The 22,658-nt window shown below is 42.7% G+C and overlaps 2 protein-coding genes across 5 annotated transcripts in view; one reads left to right on the top strand and one right to left on the bottom strand.

Moving 5' to 3' along the window:
• ZC3H8 (zinc finger CCCH-type containing 8) overlaps nucleotides 1-10,361 on the top strand; it is a 32,321-nt gene extending 21,960 nt beyond the window's left edge. For 2 of the 4 annotated variants that reach the window (XM_024743647.1, XM_024743650.1), the window contains one exon: nucleotides 9,785-10,353. The gene's annotated coding sequence lies outside the window, so the exon portion shown is untranslated. Of the gene's footprint in view, nucleotides 1-9,750 lie in introns of all 4 variants that reach the window. The other 2 variants (XM_024743649.1, XM_024743648.1) reach the window with 2 other exon arrangements.
• Nucleotides 10,362-10,876: 515 nt separating this feature from the next.
• Nucleotides 10,877-22,658, bottom strand: part of TMEM87B (transmembrane protein 87B) — a 130,093-nt gene continuing 118,311 nt past the window's right edge. Inside the window, exon 25 of the mRNA XM_024744055.1 lies at nucleotides 10,877-10,923. Coding sequence (XP_024599823.1) covers nucleotides 10,908-10,923 — 16 coding nt within the window. The 3' untranslated portion in view covers nucleotides 10,877-10,907. The remainder of the gene's footprint in view (nucleotides 10,924-22,658) is intronic.

The raw sequence follows: 22,658 nt of genomic DNA on the forward strand, positions 1-22,658 counted from the left end.
TAGTACTCTACTGCCTTAATTACTGGAGCTTTGTTGGATTTTGATATAGTTTGATAATTTTTCTAATGTTGTTCTTCAGGAGCACCTTGACTATTTTGGACCCTTTTACTTTGTTAGTTTTTTTAAAAACAGGTTTGTTGAGGTATGATTTATATATCACTTGTTGTAAGTGTATAATTCAATATTACTTGGTAAATTTACAGAGTTGCATAGCATCACAAAATCTAGTTTTAGAAGGTTTTTGACACCCCCAAAAGATTCCTTTTACCCATTTGCAGTCACTTTCCAATCCCACGAATGAATTTTCTAGATTTGCCTTTTCTGGGTATTTCATATAAATTTCAACATGTGGTCTTTTTTTGTTCTTGTTTTGTTTTTTTATTTTTGGCTGAGTTGGGTCTTCTTTGCTGCGCGTAGGCTCTCTATAGTTGCGGTGCGCGAGCTTCTCGTTGCAGTGGCTTCTCTTGTTGCGGAGCATGGTCTCTAGGTGTGTGGGCTTCAGTAGTTGTGGCACACGGGCTTAGTTGCTCTGCGGCAAGTGGGATCTTCCCAGACCAGGGCTCGAACCCGTGTCCCCTGCCTTGGCAGGTGGATTCTCAACCACTGCGCCACCAGGGAAGCCCCAGCATGTGGTCTTTTGCTTCTGGCTCTTTTCATATAGTGTAATGGTTTTGAGATTCATCAGTGCTTTAGCGTATATCAGTGATTTTTTAAAAAAATAATTGCTCCATTATTCCATTGTATGGGTATACCACTTTTTTTTAATCCTTTCAACAATTGATATTTGTGTTATTTCCAATTTTTAGTTATTATGAATAATTCTGTGAGCATTTGTGTATGAATCTTTGTGTTGTGGACGTACTTTTTTTTTTTTTTTTTGGAAAATGAGAATTCTAAATATATTGTCAAAATATGCCTTGGAGATAGCACGCAAAAGCAATGTTACGAAGCTACCAAATGCATAAATGAATATTCTCTTGAGGAACTTCTCATCTAAGGACTTTTTTCCCTTTTGGTGGTACAATTAGGAACAAGTGGGTTTTGTGAAACTTTTTGGTGCTGGTTGGTGGGTGGCTGTCAGTTCAGGGTAGGTTTGGACCTGTGTTAATTTGAAGTACTTTTTCCTCAAGCAGGGATGACTTATTTCTAGGTCATGGGATCAAGAGTTGACTACTTGAGATCACAGAAAACCTTAGGTTGCATCAAGGAAGTATTGGTAGGCGGAAAAATCAGGATGAGCTTATTATTAGCTTTGCAGACATACATTTTTATTTATCTTGAGTAGGTTACTACTTTAGTGGAATTTCTGGGTCCGACAGTAAATACATGTTTAACTTTTTAAGAACTGCCACATTGTTTTACAAAGTGGCTGCATTATTTTACGTTCCAGACAGCATTGTGGAAAGATTTTAGTTTCTTCACATCCTCACCAATGCTTGTTATTGTCAGCTGTTTTGATTATAGCTTTTCTGTTAGGGGTGAGCTGGAATCTCATTGTAGTTGTAATTTGCATTTTCTCTAATGGCTAATGGTGTTGAGCATCTTTTCATGTGCTGTTGGTGGATTCAGATCTTTGCCCATTTTTTAAATGGGGTTGTAAGCTTATTATTGAGTTGTAAGAGTTCTTTATATATGTTGGATACAAATCCTTTATCAGGTATATAATTTGTAAATATTTTGTCTCAATCTGTGGCTTTGTCTTTTTGTCCCAATTTGTGCTTGCCTTTTAAAAAGAGTGTCTATTGAAGCATGAACGTTTTCATTTTGTTGTAGTACACTATCAGTTTTTTTCCATCATGGATCATGCTTTTGGTGTTTCATCTAAAAATTCTTTGTCTAATCCAAGGTCACAAGATTCACTTTTATGTTCTAAATTCGTTTTAATAGTTTTAGCTCTTATATTTATGTCTGTGATTCATTTTGAGTTAATTTTTGGGAATGGTGTGAGTTAGGATCCAAATTTTTGTTTTGCATATAGATACCCAATTGTTCCAGCAAGCATTTAAAAAAACTACCCTTTCCCCACTGAGTTGCCTTGGCACCTTTGTCAAAAATCAGTTGAACTAAATGTAAGGATTTATTTCTGGGCTCTCAGTTGTGTTCTCTTGATCTATAACGTTTATCCTTATATACTGTCACTGTCTTGATCACTATAACTTTATATAGTTGTTCTTTGGTATCCAAGGGGAATTGGATGTAGGATCCCACAAATACTAAAATCCATGGATGCTCAAGTCCCTTATATAAAATGGCATATTTGCACATAACCTAAGGACATTCTCTTGTATGCTTTAAACCATCTCTGGATGACTTAAAATACCTAATACAGTGTAAATGCTGTGCAGATAATTGCTGACGCATGGCAAGTTCAAGTTATGCTTTTTGGAACTTTCTGGAATTCTTTTTCCCAAATATTTTTGATCCACAGTTGATTGAATCTGTGGATGCGGAAGTTGCAGATATGGAGGAGTGACTGTACTAAGTTTTGAAATAAGGAATTGCAGGCTGTCTAGTTTTGTTCTTCTTTTCCAAGATTGTTTTGGCTATCCTGTATTTTGCTTTTCCATGTAAATTTTAGGATCAGCTTGTAAATTTCTGCAAAAAACGTATGCTGGACATTAAAAGGATCATACACCATGATCAAGTGGGGTTTATTCCAGGAATGCAAGGATTCTTCAATATATGCAAATCAATCAACGTGATACACCATATTAACAAATTGAATAGGTGGTCTGTGACCACCTAGAGAGGTGGGATAGGGAGGGGGGCAGTGAGGGAGACGCAAGAGGGAAGAGATATGGGAGCATATGTATATGTATAACTGATTCACTTTGTTGTAAAGCAGAAACTAACACACCATTGTAAAGCAATTATACTCCAATAAAGATGTTAAAACAAAAAACCAGAACCTATGCTGGGATTTTGACAGTTTGCATTCAATCTGTGGAGGATTGCCGTGTTAATAATACTGAGTCTTCTGATCTGTGAACATCTTCATTCATTTAGATTTTTAATTCTCTCAGTGTTTTGTAGCTTTCATTGTACAAGTGTACTGTTTACACTTTTTCTATTAAATTTATTCCTACAGATTTTATTCTGGTTGATGCTGTTGTTGAATGGAATTGGTTTTTAAACTTCATTCTTCGGTCATTCATTTGCTGTATTTAGAGAGAGAATTAAGTTTTGTTTATTGATCTTGTTTCCTGAGACTTTGCTGAACTCACTTATTAGCTCTAGTAGGTTTGTGTGTGTGTGTGTGTGTGTGTGTGTGTGTGTGTGGTGTCCCTTAGGAATTTCTACATGTAGGATCATGTTATCTGAGAGTAAAGACAGTTTTACTTCCTCCTTTCTAATCTGTGTGCTTTTTATTTCTTTTTCTTGCCTGATTTCACTGGCTAGAAACTCCTTTACAGCGATGAATAGAAGTGAGAGAGTGGGCATCATTGTCTTTTTCCTGATACTAGGCAAAAGCGTTCAGTCCTTCATCATTGTGTGTAATTTTTGCTGTAGGTTTTTGAAGCATACTCTGTTAATTTGAGGAAGCTCTCTTCTATTCCTAGTTTATTGAGAGCTTTTATCATGGATGGGTGTTGGATTTTGTCAAATGCTTTTTCCACTGTTGAGATGCTCATACCATTTTTCCCCTTTATCCTATTATACGACATCCTACATTAATATGGCATATTTGAACATGTAACCAGTCTTGTGCTCTTGAGATAAATCTACCTGGGCATGGTGTATAATCTACTTTATATATTTTGGGATTTGCTTTGCTAATATTTTATTAAGGATTTCTATCTTTGTTCATAATGTGTGTTCATGTGTAGCTTTTTTTTCTTTGTGATCTCTTTTTCTAGCTTTGGTATTGGTAATACTGGTCTCCTAGGTTGAACTGAGTAGTGTCCTTTCTTCCTTTATTCTCTGGAAGAGTTTTTGAAGGATTAGTATTATTTTTTCTTTAATTGTTTGGTAGAATTCACCAGTGAAGACAGCTGAGCCTGAGCTTTTCTTTAACAGAAGATTTTACAAACAGATTCAGTGTCTTTCCTTTTTATAGGTTTATTCAGATTATTTTTTTTCTTGAGTAAGTTTTGGTAATTTGTACTTCTTATTAATTTTTCCATTTCATCTCAAAGTTGTCTAGTTTATTGGTATAAATTTGTTCATAGTATTATTTTATAATCCTTTTGATTTCTGTATCAAAAAGATTTTTATATCAAAAAAAGATTTCTATGTCAAAGATTTTGATTTCTGGGGGACATCCCTGGTGGTCCAGTGGGTAAGACTCCATGCTCCCAATGGAGGGGGCCCGGGTTCGATCCCTGGTTGGGGAACTAGATCCTGCATGCATGCTGCAACTAAGAAGTCCGCATGCCTCAGTGTACTGCAACTAAGATGTACTGCAACTAACGTACTGCAACTAAGATCCAATGCAGCCCAAATAAATAAATAAATAAATATTTAACATATAACAAAGATTGTATTTAAAAAATGATTTTGGGGCTTCCCTGGTGATGCAGTGGTTGAGAGTCTGCCTGCCGATGCAGGGGACATGGGTTCGAGCCCTGGTCCAGGAAGATCCCACGTGCCGCGGAGCAACTAAGCTCGTGAGCCACAACTACTGAGCCTGTGCTCTAGAGCCCGTGAGCCACAACTCCTGAGCCCATGTGCCACAACTGCTGAAGCCTGCATGCCTATAGCCTATGCTCTACAACAAGAGAAGCCACTGCAATGAGAAGCCCGTGCACCACAACGAAGAGTAGCCCCCGCTCACCGCAACTAGAGAAAGCCCGTGCTTAGCAGTGAAGACCCAATGCAACCATAAATAATGAATAAATATATACATACATCTTAAAAAAAACAACTGTGTTAAAGTATACATTACATGCAATAAATTGCACCCATTTTAGGTGTGTAGTTCAGTGAATTTTAACACATATACATACCCATGTAACCACTACCACAGTTAGCACCCCAAAATGTCCCCATGTGACACTTTACAATCCATTCTTCCCCTCCATCAGGTCCCCGGCAACCACTGGTACTCTTTCAGTAAGGAAAGATTCATTTTGCCAGTTGTAGAATTTCATATAAGTGGAGTCCTGTAATACACTCTTTTGTGTTTGTGTCTTTTGTGCAGCAGAGCGCCTTTCTTTTTATTGCTGAATTGTATTCTTTTGGATGGATATACTTCAGTTTGTTTATCCACGCATCTGTTGATGGACGTTTGACTGTTATCAGTAAAGCTTCAGTGCACACTTATGCTCAGGCCTTTGTGGCAGTACAGTTTTTTCTTGGCTGCACCGCACTGCATGTAGGATCTTGGTTCCCTGACCAGGGATTGAACCAGTGCCCCCTGCAGTGCAAGTGTGGAGTCTTAACCGCTGGATCCACCAGGGAATTCCCCTACAATTTTAAATAAAAGTAGTGATAGTACACTTTTGTCCTAGATGTTAAAGGAACCGCTGTTAATACTTCCTCAATTGACTGCAATCTTTGCTGTGATTTTCTGGTAGATACTCTTTATCAGATTAAGGAAATTCCCTTCAAATGGTAGTTTGATAAAAGTTTCAGAGGTTTTTGTTTCTTTGTTTTATAATCGTGAATAGATGTAGATGTTGGATTTTTTGGAATTCTTTTGAGATGAGCACGAGTTTTTCTATTCTGCTAATGTGACGAATTATATCTATGGGTTTAGAAATGTAAAGCTACCCTTGCATTCCTGAGATAAACAAAGTTTTCTAATTTAAAACTTTTTGAATGTTTTGGCATAATCGTGATATTCTCTTCTTAATATCTGTAGCATCTGAAATTATAGCTGCCTTTTTATTCCTTATATTGATTATTTGTGCCTTTTATTCTTTTTTTTATAAATTTATTTATTTTATTTATTTACTTTTGGCTGCCTTTGTTTCTTTGTTGCTGTGCGTGGGCTTTCTCTAGTTGTGGCGAGCGGGGGGGCCACTCTTCGTTGCAGTGCGCGGGCTTCTTATTGCAGTGGCTTCTCTTGTTGTGGAGCATGAGTTCTAGGCACGAGGGCTTAAGTAGTTGTGGCACGCAGGCTCAATAGCTGTGGCTCGCAGGCTCTAGAGCGCAGGTTCAGCAGTTGTGGCGCACAGGCTTAGTTGCTCCGCAGCATGTGGGATCTTCCCGAACCAGGGCTCAAACCTGTGTCCCCTGCATTGGCAGGCAGATTTTTAACTACTGCACCACCAGGGAAGCCCCTTTTATTCTTTTTGATCAACTTTTCTGGAGGTTTAACAGTTCTATTATCCTTTATAAAGAACCAACTTTGCTTATGTTAATTCTGTTTTATATTAATCTTCCATTTCATTAATTTCTCTTCTTTATTATAACATTCATTTTACATTCTTTGAGCTTATTTTGCCTCAAAATTGATTGTTTCCTTTTCTAATACATACATCTAAACCTATAAATTTCTCTCAATGTACTATTTGATTTCTATCCTAGAAGTTTGTTTCATTAAATATTTTTCATCAAGGTAGTATATTTAGATAGTTTTAAAAGTCATGTAGTTTTACAAGGATTATCATGGAAAAACAGCAAAATGGAAGTCCTTCATTTCATGATTATTTCTGTAGGTGCTGAAAAGGCATCCTCCAAAATTCAATGCTTGTTCCTTATTTGAAAATAAATACTTGAGAAGATAGGAATGGATGGATGCTTTTTTTCTTTAAATTGTGGTAAAATACACATAACATATTTACCATCGTAACCATTTTTAAGTGTATGATTCACTGGTATTTGAGTACAGGCATATCGTTGCGCAACCATCGCCGCCGTGCATCTTGTAAAACTGTAACTTCATACTCCTTAAAGAAGAACTCCCCATTTCACCCTTCCCCAGGCCCTTGGCAATCACCATTCTACTTTCTGTCTTTATGATTTTTGACTACTCAAGGTACCTCTTGTAAGTGGAATCGTACAGTATTTATCTTTTCGTGACTGACTTACTTCACTTAACCTGTATCTTCAAGGTTCATCCATATTGTAGCATATTTCGGAATTTCAGTTCTTTTTAAGGCTGAATAATATTCCATTGTATTGGAACTTCCCTGGCGGTCCAGTGGTTAAGACTCTGCACTCCCAATGCAGGGGGTGCGGATTCGATTCCTGGTCGGGGAACCGAGATCCCACATGCTGCACGGCACAGCCAAAAAATTAAAAAAAAAAAAAATTTCCATTGTATATATCTACCACATTTTGCTTAACCACTCATCTGTCAGTGGTTACTTGGGTTGCTTCCGTGTTTTCACTATTGTGAATAACGCTACTGTGACCATGGATGTGCAGATATCTTTTTGAAACCTTGCTTTCAATTCTGAGTATATACCCAGAAGCAGAATTGCTGGATCATGTGATAATTCTATTTTGAATTTTTTGAGGAACCGCCATACTGTTTTCCAAGAGGCTGTACCATTTTTACATTTCCATCAACAGTACACAGGGTTCCAATTTCTCCCATTCTCATCAGCACTTGTTATTTTCAGTTGTTTTGACAGTAGGCTACCTAATGGGTATAAAAGGTGGTTATCTCGTTGTAGTTTTGATTTGCCTTTCCCTAATTAGTGATGTTGAACACCTTTTCATGAATACTCTTTTACTTGAAAGAATAACTCAGAGGCAGGGACTTCCCTGGTGGTACAGTGGTTAGGAATCTGCCTACCAGGGCAGGGGACACAGGTTTGATCCCTGGTCTGGGAAGATCCCACATGCCATGGAGCAACTAAGCCCGTGTGCCACAACTACTGAGCCTGCTCTCTAGAGCCCACGAGCCACAACTACTGAGCCCACACACCTGGAGCCTGTTCTCTGCAACAAGAGAAGCCACTGGAATGAGATGCCCGCGCACCACAGCGAAGAGTGGCCCCCCTCTCAACAGAACTAGAGAAAGCCGGTGTGCAGCAACGAAGACCCAACACAACCAAGAAAAGAAAAAGGAAAAAAAAAAAAACTCAGGGGCAAACTGTTTGGTCTTTTCAGATGTGGATGTTTGGCAAGTAGATTTTCACAGATGAATGGAGTGACCCTGTCACTTCAAGAAAAACAACTGAAAGTGTATGTTATTGATGATAAAGTTCTGGCTTTTGAGCAAAAATTACAGTTTTGGAACATCTGATCTGCCTCTGTGAGCTTGAAAGCTTCCCTGTACTTAAAGACTTTTTGGTAAGATTGGTTGGTGATGATATTAAAGAATGTGATTCTTAAAATGCTGTAGAATGAAGCATTCGAAAGATCTGCATAAATTAGTAAGGTAATATTTTCCAAATAAATAATGCATGATATTATAAAGTATGCCTGTGTAAAATATACATCCAACCTACAGTGTAGATTAATAGATTTTAATGTAACAGTACAGAAAATTTCTTGTTGTGGTTTCAGATTCTACATTGCAGCCAGAGATTTGTTTGCGTTTGCTTTTAATATTCATTGGCCCATCATTTTATTTTTAGCTTTTCTGAGTCAGTTTAGGTTTGTTTCTTTAATAGTGCATATAGTTGGGTTTTGCTCTGTGAGCCAAGCCAGAAATCCATGTTTTTCTTTTGCTAAGTGAATTAATCCGTTCACATTTATTGAAATGACAGAATGTTTGATTTATAGTTACTATGTATATTATGTTATCTCTGTGATGATTTTTCTTTTTTTTTGCTCTTCGTTTTACTTTCTTCATCTAATTTTTTATTCTTTTTCTTCTTCCACTTTTGTCCATTTACCCTTATTAAGTTTCCATTCAAATCTGGTCTGTATTATAGTCTTCATTTTTGATGTGATTACTGTTTCTTCTGTCATTTCTGGGGTCAGTCAACTCTTTTTTCATTACTTTTTAAAAAAATCTTTGTTGGAGTATAATTGCTTTACAATGGTGTGTTAGTTTCTGTTTTATAACAAAGTGAATCAGCTATACATGTACATATATCCCCATATCTCCTCCCTCTTGCATCTCCCTCCCTCCCACCCTCCCTATCCCACCCCTCCAGGCGGTCACAAAGCACTGAGCTGATCTTCCTGTGCTATGTGGCTGCTTCCCACTAGCTAGCTATTTTATATTTGGTAGTGTATATATGTCCATGCCAGTCTCTCACTTCGTCCCAGCTTACCCTTCCCCCTCCCCGTGTCCTCAAGTCCATTCTCTATGTATGTCTGCGTCTTTATTCCTGTCCTGACGCTAGGTTCTTCAGAACCTTTTTTTTTTTTTAGATTCCATATATATGGGTTAGCATATGGTATTTGTTTTTCTCTTTCTGGCTTCCACAGACCCTAGGTCCATCCACCTCACTACAAATAATTCAACTTTGTTCTTTTTTTATGGCTACTTCCATTTTTTTGGTTCAGTTTTGGACTTAGTTTTTGAATTGCAATTCAAGTTGTTTTTTTTTTTCCATATACCTAAACTGGGATATTTAATTCAGCTTGGATTTTTGTGTTAGTTTTCTTCTTTGCATGTTGTTTTTGGTGGATTTGTTTTTCTCTTTCTGACTTCCACAGACCCTAGGTCCATCCACCTCACTACAAATAACTCAATTTCGTTCTTTTTTAATGGCTACTTCCATTTTTTTGGTTCAGTTTTGGACTTAGTTTTTGAATTGCAATTCAAGTTTTTTTTTTTTTTTTTTTTTTCCATATACCTAAACTGGGATATTTAATCCGGCTTGGATTTTTGTGTTAGTTTTCTCCCGTGCATGTTGTTGTTGGTGGAGTCGGTAGCTAAGTTGGTAAAATCTTTACCAGCTCATGTGTTTTTGTTTTCTCTTTTCTTCTGTAGCTTTGTATGGATGAAGAGTGCTTGTGTCTGCCTGTTGAAGACTATTCAAGACTTGATTTGGAGTGGTTTACAAGATCCCTCACTTAAAGCGCCCTCTTGTGTCATTACAGTGATGTGCACCTCTTCAGTGGGTGGCGCTGAGGGATGGATGTAGTGTCTAAGTGAAGGGTTGGTCTTCACCAGGATGGTTCCAGCCATTGAAACAGGGGAGGAGCATATGTGACAGAGATGCTGGCTGGTGGGTAAACGTTGTGGCAGTAGATTGCAGAAGTCTCTTCTGATTGATTGCGTTTTCTCAATAAAATAGGAAGAAGGTTAGGCTGAGTGAGGATGGAAGAGAGAAAACTACTATGTTCCACCGGGAAGACATTGGGATAATAGACAATGAATATACAGCTAGATCTTTTCATGTCATTAAATACATTCACAACATATTTTTATTGTTTGCTCGCAGTTCTGTTTTATGGCTTAAATTATGGTTCTGTGATTTTTTTAAAACCAGTTTCCTACTGGTGAACAAAAAAGTTGTTTCCGATTTCCTACTGTTATAAATAAAACGGAGCAGTGTCTCTTGCTATACCATTCCTAAACCTGGAGTTCTTAAATTTTTTGTTGTTAAAATATAAGAATGGTTATCTTTTTCATTGGTTCATAAACTGTAGTCAGATTATACACTTGCAGAACATAAATTTTAGGAGTGTGGTGATATTTTTAATATAATATTGCAATACAAAAATTTCCAAGCATGAATAATAAGATTCTAAGTATGTACTTTTATATAGTGGTACTGATTATTATTAGAAAAATGAAATTGAAACTATTATCATAATATTGTTTTATTGCTGGGAAAAATAATAGCATCACTAACTTGCTGTATACATTAGAGCCCGCCAAAGTTGGTGACGGTTCTTACCAAAGTCTTTTTTGAAAATATGAGTCAGAATTATTTTGGTTGTAACCTAATCCCACAAAAGCAAGAAAGGGAATTGCTTATACTCAGGCAAAGGTATATCAGACAAGACCTGGGAAAGTAAGAAACAACGATGGATGCTGGGCCCTTAGCACCAGGAGTATGCGAGTCGCGAGTGCGTCACCTCTCAGCGCCCATTGCAGTCTTCCACGTTCACTCCATGGCTGTGCTAGGAAGGAGGGAAAGATAATGCACTAGAATCGTCCAGAGGAAGTCACAGGGGAGAGGGGCTGAGTTGATGCTTTAAGAGGGTTCATTACAAGAAGCTTCAATAATTTAATGAAATTGTGCAAGGGAGTGGTTATATTACCTGTAGAATTGATACTTCATATCTTCTTTAAAGATCACATACAGTGTAAAGGAATTCAGGATCTTGTCATAGGGTACAGTTGTAGAAGGTACATTTGCCAATCTGTACATAAGCTAACATTGGCTGACATAAAGTTTATGTATGAGAAAAAAGTAATTCTTATATTCCAAGAGGCAGTACCCATCTCACCCGTAAACTTAAAAGACCAAGCAGAGATTTGAGGGAGTGAGAATCAGAGAAGTTTAAATAGCTACAACTATCATTATTTTGAAGAGGCAAACATCGCTGTGTCAGTGAAATCCCTTAACTTGTGTTCAATCAAGTTGAGGGAGAGACGTTTTCCCTCAGATGTGCCCTGTGCACCTAAAGCAGCCATTAGGCTGTGGGTCTCTAGTCTGTGGGTTATTACAGCCCTTTCTAACTGGACTCCAGCCTCCAATTTCCACTTTCTTCTCTACAATTCTCTGAGGAGAGCTTTTCCTCAGAGCAGATTTCCCAATGTACTGCTTCCGTCATGCCTCCACTGTGTTGTCCCTGGAATCAGGGTCTGTTTGTCTGCCTGGTTGTAAGTGCTCTGAAGTCTGGCCATCTCGGCCATACGAGGCTTTAGTGCCCATTGGCCTCTGCTCCTCTCTGCTCCCTTCGGTTTCCTCTTATGAAGTAAATCTCACTGACCCTTGATGCAGCTCCAAGCAAGTATGAATGTAATAATACCATAGGTAAAGAAAAATCTGAACCAGAGGAAATACAAGCAAGGAAGTTGTAATGGGGAAAGCTGTACATGGATTTACAGGTCATTTGGTCAGCATGGTTATCATGGCTGTATTAAATTTATCTCTGATCTTTTTAAAAATTCTTTTGGCTGCCCTGCGTGGCATGCAGGATCTTAGTTCCCCGACCAGGGATTGAACCCATGCTCCCTGCAGTGGAGGCATGGCGTCTTAACCACTGGACCACCAGGGAAGCCCTATCTCTGATCTCTTTTGGAGCCCAAACAAAAAGGATGAAGTGGTTATCTATTTACCTCTCATTTTCAGAAAAGAGGGAGGGTGCAAAGCCTAACTCTTGTAATAATACTTCATAAAAATGGTTCTTACGTAGGTCTCCATTATGGAAATCACTGAGTAGAATGGAGAGAATTCTTATTTCTAAGATTCTTTGTGACAGGTTTCATATAACTTTTTTACAGTCAGTTACTGAAAGCCACGTGACAGCAAAACTCAATTTTTGTCATTTGGTAAGAAAATGTAAGTCACGTATGTAGTCTTCCAGTGTGTTAACTTGATCTAGTTGTAGAATGTCAGGAATTCAGGCGCAGAGGTATTGAATGACCTGCTCCCTGTCTTAATAGGATTCCTGACTTCCAGCACAGGTACCTCAGTTCACTGACTAGTTTTAATAAACATAACTATTGAGGGGTTAAAAAAATACTGATGCCTGGGGCCCACTCCCAGAAATTGTGATTTTGGGGAGTTTGGGGGGAAGCCTGGGATGTGGACATGAGATTTTTCACTCGTTTCCAGATGATTCTACATACAGCTATTGAAAACCACTGGTCTCAACAACTAATGGAAGTGCCATTCTTGCCAGTAATTGGTTTAAGCTTTATTTGTTGTTTTTTTGTTTGTTTGTTTTTTGGCTGTATTGGGTCTTCGTTGCTGTGCCCGGGCTTTTTCTCTAATTGTGGTGAGTGGGTACTACTCTTCGTTGCAGTGCGTGGGCTTCTCATTGTCGTGTGCGGGCTCCAGAGCGCAGGCTCAGTAGTTGTAGTGCACGGGCTTAGTTGCTCCGTGGCATGTGGGATCTTCCCGGACCAGGGCTCGAACCCGTGTTCCCTGCATTGGCAGGCGGATTCTTAACCACTGCGCCACCAGGGAAGTCCCGGTTTAAGCTTTAAATACGAATTCATGTCCTCTGGTGTGCTTCTGGAAAAGCTAACATCTCTTGAGATAGACAGGAAGAGGTTAGACGTTGCCATGTCTAAATAGACTCCCAGAACTGATGCAGCTGTCTTAGGGACCTCAAGGGGAGCCAGCTAAGCAGCTGAAGATGACAGAGAAAAGAGATGGGAAGAAGCTGGGTCCGTGAGAACAACTGAACCATGGAATTCTCCGCTCTTAGAGAGGAGATAGCCAACCTTCAGATTTCATGTTATGGCACATGAAATCATATATTCTCCTTACTGTTTAAGCCATTTTGATTTGGGCTTTATATTACTTGCAGCCAAAGGCAGGCTAGTACATGTGAGCCAAGGATAAGCTGCTTTTGTCCATCCGAAGGCCATGGGTCCCCACTCACCGCCCTCTTCACCGGAGGCTGTATTCACCGTCTGGGCTCCTGTAGGCAGCACACAGTAAGAAACGAGTGTATTTATTCTTGTGGTCGACATCTCTGAGATTGGGATGTACTTTACAGTTGATAGAATATCATATTTTCATTGGCAGGTTATTTTTTCTTATTGGTACATTAAAAATGGTGGCTCTTATTAAGTTACTGACATTTAGATTTGGTTGAATGTAATTTTGAAATGAAATTACATATGTATATAGGGAAAAATTTACTGTGAAGTAAAATTTGTTATGGGACTTATTTTGGATTAATGAATTATGAAAACATAAAAAGGTTTTTAATGAAAACAAGCGATTCCCTGTATCCTCCCTTTTTCCCACCTGCTTTGTGGGAAGTAGAATTCTAAGACGGCTCCCAAGATTCCTCGTCCCCAGTGAACACAGCCTGTATAACGTGCTGGGTGTGAGCATTACTGTGAGCAGGATGGACTTCACTCCCATGGTTAACGTACGTTATATGCCAGAGATGAAGTGGTTTTTACCTTTGGTGTAACTAAGATCTCAAATCGGTTGATTCTGAGTTAATCAAAAGGGAGATGATCCCAGGTGGAGCCTAACTAATCAGATGAATCCTTGGAAGAGACTGGGCTCTTCCTGAAGTCAAAGATTAGAAGCGTCAGATTCCCCTACTAGCCTTGAAGTAAGCTGCCCTGTTTCGAGAGGGCCGTGTATCCCGAACTGTATCCAGAACGACAGGGAAGAAACGGGAGCCTCAGTCTTAAAACCACAAATTACTGAATTCTGCCGACAGCTTTAAGAACTTGGAAGAGGTGCTCCAGGCTTGTTTTGTATGTTCCTACCTTGGCCCTTGAATGGGCCATTTCTCTAAGGAGCCCAGATTCCTTTTAATTGAGAAGACAGTCCCCAACTTAAAATGGTTCCACTTAGTGATTTTCACACACGATGGTGTGAAAGTGATGTGCATTCAGTAGAAAGCATGCTTGGGTTTTTGAGTTACGATCTTTTTCCCTGGGCTAGTGGTATGTGGTAGAATGCGCTCTCATGATGGGCAGCCCTGCAACATGAGAGTAAACAACTGAGAACTTAACGACCATTCTGTACCCAGACAACCTCCTGTTCTTCACTTTCAGTACAGTATTCAATACATTCCATGAGATAGTCAACACTTGATTATAGATTAGGCTTTACGTTAGATGATTTTGCCCAACTAACTATAGGCTAATGTAAATGTTCTGAGACATTTCAGGTAAACTGGGCTAAGCTATGATGTTCAGTAGGTTAGGTGTAGTAAATGCATTTTCAGCTTATGATATTTTCAACTTACGGTGGGTTTATTGAGACGGAACCCCATCGTAAGTCGAGGAAAACCTGTAGTAGTTACAATCCAAGATCTGGGTACTGGATGTGCTTATTGCTTTTGAGTCTGGTCAGCTGAAGACAGGCCCTGAGAATGTAGTGTGAACCGTCATACAGATCAAAGACAATTTAGGGAGGAGTGGATTTGGCTTTTGAGGAGCTCCCCATCTCTTCTGCCTGGTCTGGGGGACTATGGGTCCTGGTTTTCAGTTGTCATTGTGGGGCTCTTGATTTTCAAGGCTGCTGTGGAGCTGGGGAGAGGAGAATGAGATTAGGGCAAGTCATTGTCACGAGGCGTTTTACCCAGATGCAGCTGTTTTTCATGAGTAAATTCTCTTTGAATTGTTGTAAGGCTTTAATTTCCAGAATTCTGAAAAAGTTGATTTTCACTGTTTTTGCCAGTGTTCTCTCATGCCTTTTATGGAGTAGTAGGTTTCAGAGATTCTTAGTCTGTCATTCCAGAAGTGGTAACAACAGTTCACTTTTCTTTTTTAAAGAAGATGTTGGGGGTAGGAGTTTATTAATTAATTAATTTATTTTTGCTGTGTTGGGTCTTCGTTTCTGTGCGAGGGCTTTCTCTAGTTGTGGCAAGCGGGGGCCACTCACTATCGCGGCCTCTCTTGTTGCGGAGCACAGGCTCCGGACGCGCAGGCTCAGTAGTTGTGGCTCACGGGCCTAGTCGCTCCACGGCATGTGGGATCCTCCCAGACCAGGGCTCGAACCTGTGTCTCCTGCATTAGCAGGCAGATTCTCAACCACTGTGCCACCAGGGAAGCCCCAACAGTTCACTTTTAAGTGTTTGACTTTTTTTTTTTCATGCCTGTACTTTAGAAATATTTATCTTTGATATGAAGACTGAATGTGTGTCATTTTCCTAGTCCTTTTATTTCAGAATCCCCCTTTCCTGCCTGGTGGTCCAAGAACTCATCTTCCTGGCAGGATGCTCCTCATTCCTGAGTAATTAGGGCCTTCGTTCCTGCTCCAAATGTTTAAACTGCCTTTTTCAGGGGTTCCACAGAAGTGGCCTTATTTACCGTTCACATAAGTCTTAAATAAATACGAGTTTTGTATCCCAGCTGTATCCTGTGCAAAAATATTTCCAATTTATTTGCCTGGATGTGTTGCTTGGCAGGTAAATTTGTTACATAATAATATAAACTGGACTTTAATCTTGGACTTCCTGAACAGATTTGTGATTCAGCCCATATCTGCTGACACACCAGCTCTTTCAGCCTTCTGTGTGCCTGAGAACTGCAAGCCAACTTCAACTTCCTCGTGGAGCTGAGCTCAGTTAGGTGAACCCGGAATCAACAGAAATGCTCCTTATTTCAGCCAGAGGCACATAAAACAGTCATTTCAGTCCATGAAGAAGGAAAACCTGGTCCCAGTGAATTCCTGATTGTCTCGGGGGCTGAATGGCTGTCCTTGTGCAGCTGTGAAGGGTTCTATGTTCTTCCCAAGCTGGGGAGGTGATGTGAGCCGCCCCTCAGGAAACAGAAGCCGCCCAGCCTCCCGCAAGACCGCCAGCAGCTCTGCAGGGCTGTGCTCTTGGGGATGCGCCTTCCAGCTAGATCTGCACCAGAAAAAAGAAGGGGGAAAATGACCTTGACTTTCGAATGGGATGTGCAGGCCCCTCCAGCTGGGGGTTCAGAAGGCAAGAGGGGAAGGAGGAGCAGATGGGGAGACACTGCTGCTGCCCTCGGCCTTTGTTCTGTCAAATTTCAGCAAGATACCGTGGCTGAGGTGCTGCAGCTGCATGAAGGACCATGGAACCGGCCTCCTGGGCCCACCCACGAATTAGCGAGGGTCTGTTCAGAACCATCCAGGTCAAGTTGCAGGAGTGGGGAATGGGAGTTCAGGCCAGCAGTTGTGTCCATGGCCTCAGGCCCTCACTGGCCTTCCCTCTTTCCTCTGAGGCCTCACCCACATTTTCTGTGTCGGGGGCAGCTTTAGCGAGCGAACTTAAGGCAAGGGCATCCCTTGCTCTCCACCCTCCGTTGGGCTCAGCAGCCCTCACACCCCTTAAATTGCCCTCCCTGATATTCTGGAACTGTTACAGGGGGTGTGTGGGGGTCTCTGTCTTGTTGAAGGCTGTATTCCCTGCAAGGATCAGGCACATAAAAGGCCCTCACTCACTAGTCGTTAATCATTAAAATATTTCCCCCAACCATAGGAAGAAGGGTGGCCCTTTAGGTGAAAAGAATGAAAGTGATTTCTTAAAATGTTTAAGACTTGAAGTGGTAGAGGCCAAACCATGAAACAGCGCAGATGGGGATGATGGGTCCTTCTGCTCAAGTAAATCCCCAGACAGGCAGAAAGGAAGGAGGGTGGCTGACAGCAAGGTTCTCCTGTGTGTCAGCCCGGCGTGCACACACCTCCCTCTTTGTGACATTCGCATGTGCGTGTGCACGGGTGAGGGGCCCTCCACGCTTGGCACGGTTCCTTCTCATTTCCACACTTGGGCCTCTTAACTAGTACCAGCCGCCAGCTACCTAGCACACGCCTCCCAGCTGGTCACCGCCTACCAGTGTGTGTGGATCTGGGGAGCAGGTGGATCCCTGGTTGCTCACGTTGGAGGTTGGTGCCCATCAGTCAAAGACCACCTGGCACCCCCTTAGGGTCCACAAAGCAGGTTTATAATTTGCTGCATCAAGACAGAGATTGCATTTCTGGGGACTGGGGGCAGCTCAACAGGAGGGAGTGAGGGAAAGATAAACAGAGTTTTTGAGTCAGTCCTGGGATGGCCTTGGCGGGAGTGGGGCAGAATATGTCAAGTACAGAGTTGCTGGAAGAGCCGGTGGTCTTGTCCCTGTGAGTGAGCTGGTGTTAGGAGTTTACACTTAAGAGTTTGCGACGCTCACGCTCTGAATGGGTGCAGTTTCTGGGTGGTGTGAGTCCCAGAGCAGCCTGTTTTGAAAAGCTGTGGCTTCTGTTTCAATTTTCGGTTTCCCCCTAAGGTTGGCTGGCAGCCGAGCAGTTTTTTGCTCTTATCAAAGTGTGGCAAGTAAGAGATGGAGGGATGCTAGGAAATGACCTTCCTGTCCAGCAGTGGGAGAGCGTTGCGTGCATGATGCCCGAGGACACGGCAGGATGGTTTCTCAGATTCAGGGAAGGCCCCGACTCTGAAGGAACTTCTGCGGAATTCCTGTCCTTTTTTTAAAAAATAAATTTATTTATTTTATATATATATATATTTTATTTTTGGCTGTGTTGGGTCTTTGTTGCTGTGCGTGGGCTTTCTCTATTTCCGGCAAGCGGGGGCTACTCTTTTTTTGGGGGGGGTGTACACTATTTTATTAACATTTAAATTTCACCAAGCGTTCAAGCATATGCTAGTCATTTGTTCAGATTTTTGAAATAAAGACAAAATGGGCAAACAGCTTTAAGGGTGCGATGTACTTAACACTGCACAATATATTCACCAACTAGACAGTCTAAGGGGCGGGATAACTATACACTTTGGAGCACCAAGTATAGGAACAAGCCCTGGAACTGGAGGGAAAACCCACCATTCAGGACTGCACAGAGGTCCTTGGTTGCCAGTAGAATCTCCCCTTGACTTCAGACTTGAGACAAACGGAGGGAGCCTGTCAGTATACAAAAACCACTGCCTTCAGTAACAGGATGGACTGGCCAGGGCCAATTCAAATTGTGGGGGCCAGTCTGAAGCGAGCAGGGTTGGCTGGAGGCTGGACATGTTGCAGCTGAAGTCCAGCATCGGCAGATGAGAGCAGCCATGTTCTAAAAAATTGCTGATTTCTACACAAGTCGGGGTGGGGGGGCTGCTCTTCGTTGTGGTGCGCGGCCTTCTCACTGCGGTGGCTCCTCTTGCTGTGGAGCACGGGCTGTAGGTGTGCAGGCTTCAGTAGTTGTGGTACACAGGCTCAGTAGTTGTGGCTCACGGGCTCTAGAGTGCAGGCTCAGTAGTTGTGGTGCACGGGCTCAGTAGTTGTGACTCGCGGCCTCTAGAGCGCAGGCTCAGTAGTTGTGGCGCACGGGATTAGTTGCTCCGCGGCATGTGGGATCTTCCTGGACCAGGGCTCAAACCCGTGTCCCCCGCATTGGCAGGCAGATTCTCAACCACTGCGCCACCAGGGAAGTCCCCTGTCCATTTCTTTCGACTCAATTTTTTTTTTTGGCCACATCCCACCGCATGGGAGATCTTAGTTCCCCAACCAGGGATGGAACCAGTGCTTCCTGCAGTGTAAGTGCAGAGTCCTGACCACTGGACCGGCAGGGAAGTCCCTTGACTCACTTTTGATCTAGCTTATAAATTGTGTTCCCTTTCTGTGTGTGTCAGAGGAAAAGGAAATGCAGGCCTTGCATTCTGGTTTTTAGGGCAGAACCTGACTTTATCTGGTACTTCACTTGCTCCACGATGTCCCCTGCTGTGAACGACAGCAGTTTCATACACCGTAGACCATGGGGGAGGGGACTTCTGAGGCTGCACTGTCCTGGTGGGTGGAGGGGGGAGAGCCGCATCTCCTGCTGCTGCAGGAATGTTGCTGGAGAGGTGGTAGGGGTGCGGGGGACCCAGGGTAGGGACTGTGGGGAGGGGAGGAGCCCTGCGAGAGGAAGCTTTTGATCCTGCAGACCCTGAGGGGAGAATGGTTTTGATTTCATGTCCAGTCTTCTAGGCTCATAATCCAGGGTTGGGATTAAGAGTCCATAAGTCCTTCCTTATCCCTGGACTCAGTGAATCTCTTTATGAAATACGCTGATTGAGCCCCTTGTTTCAGCTCTTTCTGCTGAAATAAGTAGAATTATGTCACTGCTGGTTATAAAATTAGTCAACTTCTCTTTCAAAAAAAAGAAAAAAGGCCACAGTGTTTGAAAATTAGCCTCCTGAATGTCCCCAACGTGACTCTGCACTCATTGCAAAATGGTCCTCTCTGACTCTCAACTGAGCAGGAATTACACAAATAAGGTGATTGTTTTTTATCACTTTTAAGTGCTCCAAGGTTATTGACGAAGAAAAGGATGACCAGGCTGGGATGTGGGCTTTTGAAGAGAAGAGTATGCTTGGCACTAGGTGGCTGTCCGAGTTCCCCAGAATGGAGGTGCCCCCTCCCTCGGTGAGGTGGGATGGTTGACCCTCAGCAGATGCTCTGCAGAGGAGGCCAGGATACAAGGTGTATTCATTTGCTGTAACAGAGGACCACAAACTCGGTGCCTAGAACAACGGAAATGTATTCTCTCAGTTCTGGAGGCTAGAAGTCTAAAGTCAAGGGGTAGGCATGGCCACGCTCTGAAGGCTCTAAGGGATGATCCTTACTTGCCTCTATCTAGTTTCTGGTGGTGACTGGCGATCCTTGGCGTTTCTTGGCTGTGACAGCCTAACTCCAGTCTCTACCTCTGTCTTCTCTCCCTGTGTATGTCTGCATCTGTTTTCTCTTCTTATGAGGATACTGGACATTGGGTTAAGGCCCACCCCAATCCAGTATGACCTCATTTTAGTTAACTATTTACATCTGCAAAATCCCTGTTTCCAAGCAAGGTCACATTCACAGGTACCAGGTGTTAGGACTCGAACATACCTTTTTGGCGGACACAGTCCTGCCAAAACACGAGGCCTGTTCTGCTCCCGAGGCAGGAGGTTGCAGTAGAGCTGAGGTTGGGCCTCTGGGGCCTCCTAAAACTCCTCCGTGTTGCTGGGAAGCCTACCTCAACCTTTGAGACACACCACCGTAGCCCAGTTTTGCAATTTAAGGTATCACTTGTGTGTGTGGCTTTTGTGTTTATTTGGTGTTAAGCACGTATAAGGAGTTGAGTTCATCCCACGCCTCAGTCCATAGCACGATGTCATCATCAGCGATGGAGGGATTCTCCCTTATTTTACTTTTTTCCCTTTCTGCCCTGCGTCAGTCAGGATAGTTATGCTGGAGTGACAGACAGCTCTCAGATCTCTGTGGCTTGAAACAACCAAGGATGATACTTTGCTTATGCTGCGCACATCGTGGGCCAGCGGTTCACTGTGTCACACAGGTAGGCGCCTGAGCTGTCAGCACAGCCTCCACCTGAGTGGGGCCAGAGGCCATCAGGGAAGGGAAAGAACTCTGCAATAGTGTGACCGAACCACAAGGGGGCAGGAGTGCCCAGAGGTGGGAGAATAGGAGCGATTTGGCCAGCTTTGCCAATGTTTGCCCTGATCGCCAGCTCTTTTGTTGGGTTGGCCAATTGGGAAAAACTGGAATGAACTTTTTGGCCAACCCAACATTTTGCGGCTTGTCTGTCACCTTGTCCATGGGTTTCCATTAAGGATTTCCATCTTCAGGAGGCTCTCACTACTGTTTCCTTCCTACTCATCTTTCTAATAGTCCCTTCCCCAATCCACTGCCTCAGGGCCCTGATCTTTACAAACTAGATTAAAGCCAAGTTGTTTGTGGGTGCGATGGGTGGCCCCTCTTAATGCATTCACGTTGGTCCTCATGATTTAAGGTTCTCCAGTCATCAGTCTCTAGGCAAGTGTTGAGCACCTGCCGGGGAGAGCAGGTGCTGGGGCTACATCAGCAGGTGTGCAGACAAGATGCCTGCTCTCTCGAGACTTCCCTGGTGGCCCAGTGGTTAAGAATTCACCTTCCAGTGCAGGGGACGCAGGTTGGAGCCCCGGTCGGGGAACTGAGATCCCTCATGCCACGGGGCAGCTAAGCCCTCGAGCCGCAACTACCGAGCCCGTGTGCTCTGGAGCCCACGCACCACAAGTAGAGAAGCACTCATGCTGGAACCGAGACCCGGCGTGGCCAAAAAAAGATGCCTGCTCTCATGGAGCTGGGATTCCAGCCAGTTAGATCCAGGATGCTTTGGGCTACAAACAACAAGAATTCCATCTCAAACCCACTTAAACCATAACCCCATTATCATATGTAACAGGAAGTCCAGAGGCAGGAAAGTTTCCAGGGGTATTTCGATTGGGACCCCAGCTCCATCTGGCTCTGCCTTTCACCAGGAGGCTTTTTCCTTATACTAGCTTCTTTCATTGTCCGCAAAATGGTTTCCAGCAGCAACCGTGATGACATATTCCCTCTTATTCAGTGGAAAAGATAGAGACCTTTCCAACCATGTAATAAGAAAGCCATTCCCTTCATTCTGCCCGTTCCCTTCATTCACTGTGGTTGCCTTGGAGCCTGGAGGGTGGGTGGTGGGTGATCGCCTTCCCCTGAATCACAGGCTGGAATGAGGAGTGTATTGGTTTACTAGGGCTGCCATCACAAAGGACCCAAGACACAATTATGGAGGCTAGAAGTCTGAGATCAAGGTGTCAGCAAGGCTGAGTTCTGAGGCCTCTCTCCTTGGCTTGTAGATGGCTGTCTTCTCCTCCCTGGGTCTTCACACGGTCTTCCCTCTGTGTGTGTCTGTTGCCTAATCTCTTTTTATAAAGACACCAGTCCTGTTGGATTAGAGCCCACCCTAATGGCCTCATTTAAACTTAATTACCTCTTTAAAGACCCTATTTCCCAATACAGTCACATTGAGGTACTAGGGGTTAGGATTTCAACATCAGAATTGGGGTGTGGGTACACAGTTCAGCTCATAACAAGGAGGGAAGGGGCTCTGAGCAAAACAGGTTTCTTTATGGAAGGTGGAAGAGGGAAATGGATATTGGATGGGCATCCAACAGGCTTCATGCTATGCGGAGAGACAGAAAACAGGCAAACAAATAGCATTTCAGATAGTGAAAAGTACTTTTGAAGAAAGCAAAACAGGGAAAGGTAATCAAGAGGGATGGCAGATGGGTGAGCAGCATTGGCAAGGGCAGCTGGGACGGCCTCTCTGGGGAGGGGACTTTTGAACCCACCCAAGTGGAGAACAGAATGAGGGGCAGAGCAAGGAGGAAACGGCAGATCCAGAAGCCCCAGGGCAGGAATGAGCTTGGCAGAGTCCAGGGGAAGGAGGGAGGCAGGTGCATTTGGAAGCATCACAAGCAGTGGT

This window comes from Neophocaena asiaeorientalis, unplaced genomic scaffold (assembly GCF_003031525.2).
Source record: "Neophocaena asiaeorientalis asiaeorientalis breed wild unplaced genomic scaffold, Neophocaena_asiaeorientalis_V1.1 scaffold114, whole genome shotgun sequence".
Taxonomy (NCBI): Eukaryota; Metazoa; Chordata; class Mammalia; order Artiodactyla; family Phocoenidae; genus Neophocaena; species Neophocaena asiaeorientalis.